This window comes from Suncus etruscus, chromosome 10 (assembly GCF_024139225.1).
Source record: "Suncus etruscus isolate mSunEtr1 chromosome 10, mSunEtr1.pri.cur, whole genome shotgun sequence".
NCBI classification, from domain to species: domain Eukaryota; kingdom Metazoa; phylum Chordata; class Mammalia; order Eulipotyphla; family Soricidae; genus Suncus; species Suncus etruscus.
This window is the reverse complement of record NC_064857.1, coordinates 37110281-37120997: the sequence shown is the minus strand read 5'-3', so window position 1 is coordinate 37120997 and position 10717 is coordinate 37110281. Positions and strand designations below refer to the sequence as shown.

The 10717-nt window shown below is 61.8% G+C and overlaps 1 protein-coding gene across 2 annotated transcripts; it reads right to left on the bottom strand.

Moving 5' to 3' along the window:
* Positions 1–1398: 1398 nt before the first annotated feature.
* EFNA3 (ephrin A3) lies at positions 1399–9796 on the bottom strand. Of its 2 annotated transcripts, XM_049782342.1 has the most exons (5): positions 9616–9796; positions 3861–4165; positions 3038–3103; positions 2749–2826; positions 1399–2523 (listed from the first exon to the last, which is right to left on the bottom strand). In XM_049782342.1, the coding sequence occupies exons 1-5, from the start codon at positions 9747–9749 to the stop codon at positions 2393–2395; spliced, it is 714 nt and encodes a 237-aa protein (XP_049638299.1). In that variant the 5' UTR covers positions 9750–9796; the 3' UTR covers positions 1399–2392. The 2 variants fall into 2 exon arrangements, with proteins under 2 accessions (XP_049638299.1, XP_049638300.1); XM_049782343.1 differs by lacking the exon at positions 2749–2826.
* Positions 9797–10717: the final 921 nt, after the last annotated feature.

Here is a 10717-nt window from a genome sequence, read left to right as displayed (position 1 = left end):
TCCTGGCTCTGAACTCAGAAATCGCCCCTGGCACGCTCAGGGGACCATCTGGGATGCCAGGGATCAAATCTGGGTCCGTCCCAGATCAGCTGTGTGCAAGGCAAATGCCCTACCACTGTGCTATTGCTCCAGGCCCATTGACCTGAGTTTGAGCCTCAGCATCCCATATGTTCCCCCAAGCACTGCCAGGAGTTATTCCTGAGTGCAGAGTCGGGAGTAACTCCTGAGCACCTCAGGATATGTCCCAAAATAATAAACAAAAAAGAATCTGGTCTCTGTCGGAAGCTGTGGCCTGTCCTCTTGGTGACCTCCACTGGCCTCCCCTCCCTCCTTTATTTTCCCTCCACTTCTCTCCCACCTCTTCCCCCATTTTTCTCTCTAATCCTCTCTCCCCCAGTCCCTCTTGTCCCCATGCTCCATTCCCCATGCTTTATAAGCAGTGTAGAGATTCGAGGCCCCATCCCTGCCACAAAGGGCTTGCCCCCAGGAGAGACACTCACCAAAGACCCCTCCCCTTTCTACATCATATGCCAATTAGTTAAGTTCCATAAAATTGAATCCTAAGGGTGCGCAGCAAAGCCATGAGAAAAGGGGGTCCATGCAGAAGAGGGGGTTGGTGAGGGAAGCTGAACCCTCCTTGCTTCTCCACACTGTCCTCTTTTTGCCCAGCTGTGTCTCTGACCCTGATCCAGCCAGCAGGGGGCATCGTGAGGAATCTGTCTCCTCCCCTGATCCCCTTCAGAGTGCTGGAAGTCTGGAAACCCCCCACCACCAAATACTCAGTCCTTGTGTTGTGATATTCTCAAGGAATAAAATTAAGTTACAAAGGTTTAGAAAGGAAAGCAATTATATTGAGACACGTTATCAGAACATTACATTGGGGTTATAGTAATATATATGTTTCTTTATTAACACATTAAAAACAAGAAAGATCTAACAACTATGGTCAAGGTGTTTTGAAGTAGCTAGATTCCAAAGTCGTAATGCAGCCTGAAAACATCAGATTTCTGCTCATTGCAGTCACAGGTGCTCTAGTGTGGCTTCTTGGCCAGGGGACATAAAAAGATTCAACTTCAGTTACAGGCGAATGAAAATGAAAACGGGACGTTTTTTTTCTAACTAGGTCCACACCCTTCTGAAACCCAAAGACCCCGTATCCAGAACCTCCCATTACGTGTCAGTGCCAGGAAAAAAAAAAGGAGAGGTGTTCTGGCACCCTCAGCCTCTCCTTTCGCCTTTCCCCCAACCTGATCACACCCAAAGGCTCACCCACCTCCCCAGAAAGGGGCTTCCAGAACTGGGATGTCAGGTGTGGTTGGTTTGGTCCCCAGAGGCTCCTCCCGAGCCGGCCTGTGGGTTTAGAGAAGGTTGCTGGCCCCTGGAAATCACACACAGTCATTATTTTTATCTCCAGTTTATTTTTTTTTTTTTTTAGACTAAGAGCAGAGTATGAAAGTCACAGCTGAAGCACTTGAAAAAGGCCCAGGAGGACGGGTGGGCAGGGCCACGCGGGGCGGGACCCGGACCTGGCCTGGAACCCCAGGGAAGGGGGTTTTGGGGAGAGGGGGCGTCGTTGTCTAACGGTCTCCAAAAGTGTCTGTGCGTTGCATAGGTCCTGTCTTCACAGAAGACAAAAGAGGGGCCAGCGGGTCCCCCAAAGGTGGGGGCCTAGCCTGGGGAAGGAAAAGTCTGAAGCTGGATGGGGAAGTCGGGGACCGTGGGGTGGGCAGAATGGAGGAGGAGGAAGAGGGAGTCTGTCTGTCTGTACATTATATATAGAGATATAGAATCTGTACATGCCTGCCTGGCGCCCAGTGCCCACGTCTTGTCACCCCTAGCCACTGCCCACACCCAGGGGTGGGGGGTCTACTTGTAAACTTGGGTTCAGTCCAAAACGCAATCCTGGGGGTGTGAGTGGAGGGGAGGAGGACGTGCTTATTGCTGTAAACCGGGGGAGGGGGCTGCAGCCAGGCCACCCCTCGCCCATCTAGTCCTCTCCCCAGCTCTGCCCCTGGAGGGAGAGAGTAATGGGGTGCCTGGCACACTGGACTATGCCCAGCTTCAGGGCACCAGGGTCTGGAGCGCACCAGGGGGTCAGAGGAAGGTACCAGGGGCCAGGGAGACCTGAGCACTGCCCTTTATGCCCCCGCGTTTGGTACCAGATATTCCCAGAGCCCACAAGGTCACTCTGTGCTTGGTCCATGGCTGAGCCCTACAAGGGGGAGAGGGTGGGAGAGCACAGATAGATGGCGCAGACCCCATTTCCAGTCGTGGGACTGAAGGGTCCAGGCCCTGCGGTGGGGTGGCGAGGGACAGGCCGAAGAAGGCTCCTCCTTACTCGGTCTGGGTCAGGTCTTGCCCCATCCATCTCTCCCCACCGAGATGGGCAGAGCTAGGAGGCCAAGAGAGTCATAAGGAAGAAGGCGATGCCCACTGCCAGGGGCAGATGCTCCCTCTTGGGGCTGGTCCCACTGATGCTCTTTTCAAGCTTGGGCACCTGGGGGTTTTCTCCCTCGAAGTCTTCTGTGGACAAAGAAAAAAGACAGGCTGGTGAGGTCTGGGCCGAGTGCCCGAAGAGGAGCAGGCAAGGCAGCGGGGGGGAAGCAGCGAGGGTTGGGGAAGGGGGTCAGAGCCACCCACGGGGGTCGTGGAGATTGGTGGTCCCCAGGTGGGCATGCAAGTGAGCAGGCACCGGGGAGGGGGCTGCGGTTCCAGCAGTGGCCACCAGAGGGCGCTGCGCAGACTCACCCAACACGTTGATCTTCACATTGGGGCCCATGGTGAACTGGGGGAGAGTGGGGACCGGCTTCTCCCCGGAGTGCGATGCTGCGGGGTGGGGGGTGCGGGTGGGGAGAGAGGAGGGGAGGGAGAGTCAGGGCCAGGATCCCCTACCCTCTTGCTACAAAGAGCTGGGGAGCGAGTCCCCCTCACCTGTGCCCTCCACCCCCATCCCCAGGAAGCCAGGGAGGAGGCCCAAAGCGGGGAAGGAAGGGGGGAGCCTAGGAGGGGTGCGGGGCTGGCGACAGAGGGGACTCACTGGAGGCGCAGCAGACGAACACCTTCATCCTCAGACACTTCCAGTGCAGGTTGTGGGTGGGCGTGGCTGGGGAAGAGACAGAAAGGGGACCTGAGTCTTTTTGTTGGTTTGGGGGTCACACCTGGAAGCTCTCAGGGGTTATTCCTGGCTCTGCACTCAGAAATTGTCCCTGGCAGGCACAGGGGACCATATGGGATGCGGGGATTCGAACTATCATTCATCCTGGATCAGCTGCATGCAAGGCATACGCCCTACTGCTGTGCTATCTCTCCAGCACAAGGGGCCTGAATCTTTCTACCACGGTCCACACAGAAACTGCTTATCTTGCACCCTTGCAAGCACCCCTCGACTAGGTGCGCAGGGCCCTGACGGCTCCATCAGGAGCTCCCTTTCCTCTAGGCCAGTGGCCTACAAGCGACAAGCCTCTTGGATGGGATCCCATACCTCTAGGAACTCTCAGCGACCCTGAGGTCCAGCTCCAGGAATGCCAACTCTGCTCCTAACTTGTCTCTGAGGCTCCCAACTTTTTGCAGAAATCCCTAGTCTGAGGTGTGCAGGACTTGCATGCAAGCATCTTCCTGGCCCATGCTTGCATGTACACACACACACACACACACACACACACACACACACACACACACACACACACACCCTTGTCCAGGTTCTCTACAGTAAGTCCCACTAACCCTATCCCAAGGCCACTCGCTGGCAATTAGTTCCTTGAGGCCTTGGAGGGACAGAAGCTGGAGACTGACTAACCCCAGCCCAGCCCGGGGAGCATCCCCCGGCCCTGCAGAGCCCCTCTCCCCCAGTGTACACTCACAGATGTAGTAGTACTCGTGGCCGGCGTGGAACTCGTAGCCCAGCGAGAAGGCGCTGTAGCGCTGGAACTTCTCAGAAAACTTGATGGGGCTGTGCGGGGCATGCGGCCGATTGCATTCCCAACGCTTGAAGCCCTGGCTGGCGTTGCAGGTGCGGTAGCCAGCCCGGCTCACCATGTACAGCACGTATTGCTCGGCCCCGCCGCCTGGGCCCGGGCCCACCCCTGTGGAGCTGTTGTAGTGTGGGCAGTAGATGTCCAGGTAGTCGTTCACATTCACCTGCACCGTGTAGCCCTCTCGCCGCAGGCTGGCAGGGATGGGAGAGAAGGAGAAGAGGTCAGAGGCCAGAGGACCCCAAAGCTAGCCAGCTCCCCGACTCTCCGACACCTAAGTTTCAGCCCTCCGAGATTCACGGGGCCCCTAGCATCCGCTGCATGGCCCCAAGCTGGCCCGGGCATCCTCCAGGCAGCCAGCAGAGGGCAACGGTGGCTCAGGGAAGCCCAGGCGGCCTCCCTGGAAGGAAAGGAGGCGGAGAGAAGCGGGGAACGTATGCTGCCGTTGCCACAGAAACGGCGCAGGCCCCAGCGACTCCCAGACCCCGGCCCGGATTTCCTCCGTCCATCCCCCATAACTCAGCGGCGGGGAGGCGGGATGGGATGCGAGGCAGGGAAGGGAAAGGAAGGGAAGGGAAGGGAGGCTCAAGGGTGGGAGGGTTCCCTGCGGGGAGGTGTGCGCCTCGCTATCACCTCTCCCTGCACGCTGGCCCCGTGGCCTACGGTGGACCCCACAGCCCAGGGTCACTGATCGGACCGCCCGCGCACGCACATGCGTGTATGGTTTCATGCACACACATGCAAACGGTCCGTGGAGCACTCAAATATGTGCACCGCCCACACGCTCGCTCAGCGCGATGTGTGCAAATGTGGCTTGATCTTGGGGAGATCCAGCTTCCTCCTGGTCCACGATCACGCGTGCATTCACACACACACAGAGGTCCAGGTACTCTGTCTACAGGAGACCCACTAACCCCCATATCAAGGCCACTCATTGGCCATTAGGTTCTAAGCAGAGGGACTCTAGATCAGGGCTCCCCTGGCACCAGGCCACGCTGCCAGGACTCTCCCTCCACACCTGAAGGCAGAGAGGTGGGCATGGGGCCTAGCTGGCATGGCTGTCTGTGCTCCCCCACGTCCCTTCTCTGGCCCCTCCAGAACAGAGGCAGGAACCCTGGAATCCCCACCTGCCTGGCTAGTCCTCATCAAAGTGTGGGTCTGGAAGAAACTCAAAGGCTAGGCCCGACTTCCCTGGCTTCCTGGGGGAGGAGCAGACACATCTGGCAGCTGTGAGAGGGGCAAGCCAGCGGTGGGCGCTGGAAGGCATGGGGGACCTTGCATGATGTCAGACTCAGTCCATTGGGGTCCCCCGGTGCCTGGGAACCCCCTGAGGGGAGGGACCGGCTCCTGGATCACCAGGCACCTCCAGCTTCCACAAACAGTAATTAGATCCTTTAGGGAAAGGCTCTTGGCGGCAAGAACGCACAGGGGGGTGGGCCAGGGTCCCTCCCCCACTTCCCCAGCCCTTTCCCCTTCGGTTTGGCCGAAGCAACCCCCTCTCCGAGATCTCCCCTCCAACTTGAAGCGCAGGCAAGCAGGCAGGCAGGCAGGCAGGCGTGGGGCGCGGGCGACCGGCCACTCCAGAATGGGCACCTTCTCTGAATCATCGGGGACGCGTGGCCCCACTTGGTTCCCACGGGAGCGATGGGTCACTGGGCACCGCCCGGGCCCTGGCACTCAGGTGGGCAGGAGTCTCGACCGGCCTGGGGCACCGGGAGCGGGAAAACGAGTTCCACTGGCTCCCAGCCGCCTCCCCAAGTTTTTGGCCTCTCCATCCATCCCCAAGCCTCATGTGGGCCGAGGCTCCTCCCTTAGAGGAGCTGGGAAGGGGGCCACGCGGAGCAGTCCCACATGCAACACTGGGGCCTCTGTCCTCGAACCCGAGCCACACCCGGGGCACCGCCCACTCTTCTCTCCCTCACACCCCATTCCATCAGGGATTAAGCCCGAGTCAGAGTTCTTCAAACAGGAGGGTGCTCAATTCCAGAAAGGTGGCCGGCGACCCCCAGTGCTAGTTGTAGCTCTTACTGATATTGGGGGTTCTGGTAGCAATGACAGACCCTGAAGGACCCCCACCCACCAGGGCTGGGCTGGGGGAGACAGACCCCCTGTGGAGTGGCGTTGCCCACACTTGGAGGGCGGAGCTGCCAGGCATCCGCAGCCACAGCTCCCGGGAGAGCGCGCGGAGGTGTCGGCCAGGCTAGGCGCTTTCATGGAATCTGCAGGTTCCCGGCCCAGGTAGTGGGCAGGGCGGGGCGAGGCGGAGCAGGAATCCGCCCGCCTCCCCAGGCCCGGCCCAGCTGCGGGCCCCAGTCCAGAGCTGCCTCCCAGGGGCCTTGGGGGGGAGCGGGCCAAGAGCGGGGTGAACCCTTCCGAAGGTGTCCACTTAGAAGCTCCAACCCAGGGCGAGAGACACTGGTTGGGACCCGCTCCCCACTTAGAGGAACGGGGCCCCCAATAGCGACCCCCAGTCTTTCACGCCTGCAGATCCCTCCCTCTCTCCCACCCGAGCCTAAGGGAGCCTAAGTGGATGGGAGGCAGAGGAGCGGGGAAGGCGCAGAGGTCTCCCCCAGGGACAATTAGGGGCAGGTAAACAGGGCGACTAACTAGATCTGGGAGCCGGGAAGGCTCCCCAGGGCCTGGGACTTGTAAGATCTCCGCCCCCAGCCCCCAATCCAAGATGCCTGGAGGCAGAGCTCAAGGTGTGGAAGATTCGGAGAAGAGCCAGACTCGACCCAGCCCAGCCCCCCGCACCCCTGGCTGGTCCCCGAATTGGTGGCCCTGGGCAGGCCGCGCCACGCCACGTGTGCGCAGCGTCGGGTCCCAGCGACCAGGCTGGGGAGTGGGGAAAATGTGCAAGTGGGGGGGGCACCTCCTAGAAAGGCTGACACCCCCGCAACCCCGCGTGCGTGGCACGTGGCACGCTGGCACCCCCGGCTGCGAGCGAGCGCCCCGCCACCCGGGCTCGCGTCGGGTGGGTGGGTGGGAGAGATTCCTCGCGCCCCTCCTCCCTGCGACAGCGAAGGTTTATTGATCTGCAGCGGCGGAGAAGAGCGAGAGACCCGCCGCCGAAAGCGAGACAGACACCCGCAAGGGGGGGGGGGAATAAAGGGTCTTGAGGGGCCCGAGGAAGGGAGTGAGGAAGCCTAGTGAAAAACGGGGTGAGGGTGTCTCTGACCCTAAGAGGTTGCGAGACCCCGAGCCAGCCACCAAGTCCTGGGTCCCGATCCAGAGGCGCAGACAGCAGACAGGGAGACGCAGAACAGATCATAGGAGCCGAGAAGGAAGGGGTGCAGAGGTTGGGGACTGGGTGAAAACAGTAAGACCCGAAGGGGATGTAGTAGAGACACAGTAAGTGTCTGCGGGTTGAATGAATGAATGAATGAGTGAGTGAGTGAGTGAGTGAGTGAGTGAGTGAGTGAGTGAGTGAGTGAGTGAGTGAGTGAGTGAAGGAGCTAATGAAGAGCCTCAGAGACAGAGAGAGAGTGCAGAGACAGGCCTCTGGAGCTAGGGGACCCCCCCCCAATACCCTCTCTCAGTTCTGCAAAGAAAGGAAGGAAACACAATCAGGGCCATTGGCTCCTGGGTCAGCCCTCACCCCAATCCCACCCTGTGACTCCCCAATCCCAGGAGGGGGATCCAGGGGGGCTCCTGGCCCTGACACTGCTGCATCTCTCCAGTAGTAGCCTCCCCCCTCCCCAGACCCCAGACCCTTTAGGACCAGATTTTTTGGGGGAACCAGGCTGAGAACAGGCCAGGGGACTTCATGGAAGGACATGAGGGGGTCCAGGCCTGTCCACCACGGCGGCACCGCGCGTGTCCCACCACTGCCCTCCACACGATCCCGGGTGGCCAGGACCCCCCACCTCCAGGTGACCCCAAGGGGGGTCGGTGGGAGCCCGGGGCCGGCTCCCTCACGTGACCGGGAGGGAGGAAAGAGGGGGCGCGGGAGCCTGTGGATCGGCTCGGCCCCGCCCCCAGCTCCCCGGCCCTCTCCACTCCCGGCTCCGGAGCACGTCGCCCGCTCGCACGATTTATGGGGCCGCGGCTGCCGCAGTGAGGGAGCCGGGGAGCCCGGGCGCAGCGGCAACAAAGGCCGAGGAGGCGCGGTGGGGGCGGCGGCGGTCTCCCGGCCCGGGACGCGCCCCCAGGCCGCCTCGGCCCTCCCTGCCCGACCCACGGGGGCGCGGGGAGCACTCCGGGGAGCACTCCCTCGCCCCCTGCCCGGCTCCCACCTGCGCCCAGGTGTGTGCGGGGGAGGGGAACCCGCGCCAAGCACCCCCCAAACCCACCCACCCACCTACCCAAGCTGTTCCCGCAGCACCTGGCTTTCCCCCTGGAGAAAGCAAACAGGCCGGGGTGCCCCCCAGGGCATGGGGGTGCAGGGAACCCGGAGCCCCTCACCTGTGCCAGGCGCCTTGCACGCACCCATCTACCCACCCACCCACGACCAGGACGGCCCAGCGAGGCGTAGGGAGGGACAGGCGTGAGAGTCTGGAAGAAGGGGGGGCGCCCCCCGAGTTTTCCCCACGGAGTCCCGCTCCGGGGGGGAAGGGCCGCCTCCCCACCCCACCCCAGGTTTCCATGGCAAGTGGGGGCGTCGCAAGCTCATCCCCAAACCCCCCCCCCCACGTCTGACACTCCGGGCGAGCGACGGGGGAGAGACTATAGGGGGGGCGGCGCAGAGCCCCAAACAACAAAGAGAGGGGCGGCGAGAGGTAGGCCCTCCCTCCCCCGGGAGGCTATGGGGTCGCGGCCAACCGACCTTAGGGGGGGTCCCCTTCCCCAGACTCCGGGGTCGGCTCCCCCCAACCTACCTACCCCAGCGGAGAAGCCAGAGGCAGGTGTGACAGTGACCTCCCCCCCTGCGTCCCTGGGGATCCCCCGTGGCGCGCGCACAGACAGACAGACAGACAGGCGGACACGGACACACGGACAGGCAAACAGGGGGTGGACAAGAAAGGGCAGCGGGACCCGGCACCCCGCACCCGGCACCGCAGCCCCCTCCTTGACCCGTCGCCGGCGCAGACACACAAGTCACACACTCAGACACACACACACACGCGCGTTGACAGCTAGCGCGCAAGCCCGCCCGCCCCACGCCGGCACCCCGCACCCCGAGGCGGGCGACCCCGGAGCTCTCCAGGAGATGATGATGGGGGGGTGTCCGGCCGGCTGGGATTTCCCTTCCCGCTGGGCGATGAACCCCACTTTTGCAAACAGACTTGCACAGACAGATTCCCTGCAAACCGAGCACCCAAGCAAGCAAGCAACCAGCCAACCCTTGGGGCGGAAAGCAGGTCAAGCTTGGGGGGCCTTCCCGGGCGATGATAAGGCCTAGACCCCCCCTCTCCACCTTGGGGGAAGACTCGGGGTGCTGCAGAATGGGGGTACCGATTCCAGAAGGGAAACCAAACCGGGGTGGGGGGTCCCCCAAAACAGCCGCCACCTCCGCACGGCCTCCCGGAGTCTCCTCTACCTCTATTTCTACCTCTTCTTCTTCCAGACGTTCCCCCCACCCATGAGTTTCGCAGACACCCATCAAGGGGGTGCCCCCCCTAAATTTTTCCCGCGTCTTCCAGGACACCCCCCCTAGGATACCCACCCCAGGCTCTCCCCCCCCCCGGGACACCCCCAGACTCACTGCTGGTTGGAGCTATTCCAGTACACCGCATGCCGGTTCCCCAGCGCCCCTCCGGGCCCCTGGGCCAGCAGCGGCAGCAGCGGCACCGGCACGAGCAGCAGCAGCAGCAGCAGCAGCAGCGGAGCCGCCGCCATCCCCGGAGCCGCCGCCGCCGCCGCCGCCGCCCCCCGACTGAGCCCCGCGCACCCCGGCTGGCTGGCTTCTTGCTTCCCAGCTCCCTGCCGCCGCCGCCGGCCCCCAGCGCAGGCCACGCCCCCCGCAGGCCCCGCCCCACGCGCGCGCCCGACGCCCCGCCCCACGCGTGCTCCCGGCAGGCCTCCCACGCGCGCTCCCGACGGGCCCCACCCGCTCGGCGGCGCGTGGGAGGTCCCGGGAGGGGAAGTGGCGGCCGCTCTCCAGGCCTGGCCCTGCGAGGGTTTGGGGGCCTGGAGCGCCTATGGATGGGCGGATCAAATTGCACAGACCAAGCTCTGGCCTGGCTGGGCAGTCAGGGGAACCAGGAGGGAGCCATGCACCTTCCTCTACCTCTATCTCTCCGGGTTAGGGCGAAATGCCTGCCCCCCAAGGAAGGGGAAGGGGTGTCCAGGACCTCTCTCTTAAGTACAACCATTAGGGGCCCTTTCCTTGCTAAATAACTGTCGGGCCTTTTGCTCCCTCCTTCTAGGGCAGGTAGGGAGTAAGGGGAGCAACTTGGCAAGCAAGGGTGGACTTGGCAAGCAAGAACCCAAATCTTTTTTTTTTTTTTTCTTTCTGGTTTTTGGTTTTTGGTTTTTGGGTCACACCCGGTGATGCTCAGGGCCCGTGACTCACACTCAGGGGTTAGTTACTCTTGGCTCTACGCTCAGAAATTGCCCCTGGCAAGCATGGCGGACCATAGGAGATGCCAGGATTCAAGCCACCATCTTTTTGCATGGAAGGCAAATGCCCTATCTCCATGCTATCTCTCAGGCCCCAAGAACCCAAATCTTAATCCCTCCAGCTTGCAACTATTAGTTTTGTTTGTTTGTTTAGGGCTTATTCCTGGTTCTGAGCTCAAGGATAACTCCTGACTGAATTTGGGGGAACCCTGAGTGGTGCAGGGGTTCAGACAAGGATCAGTCTT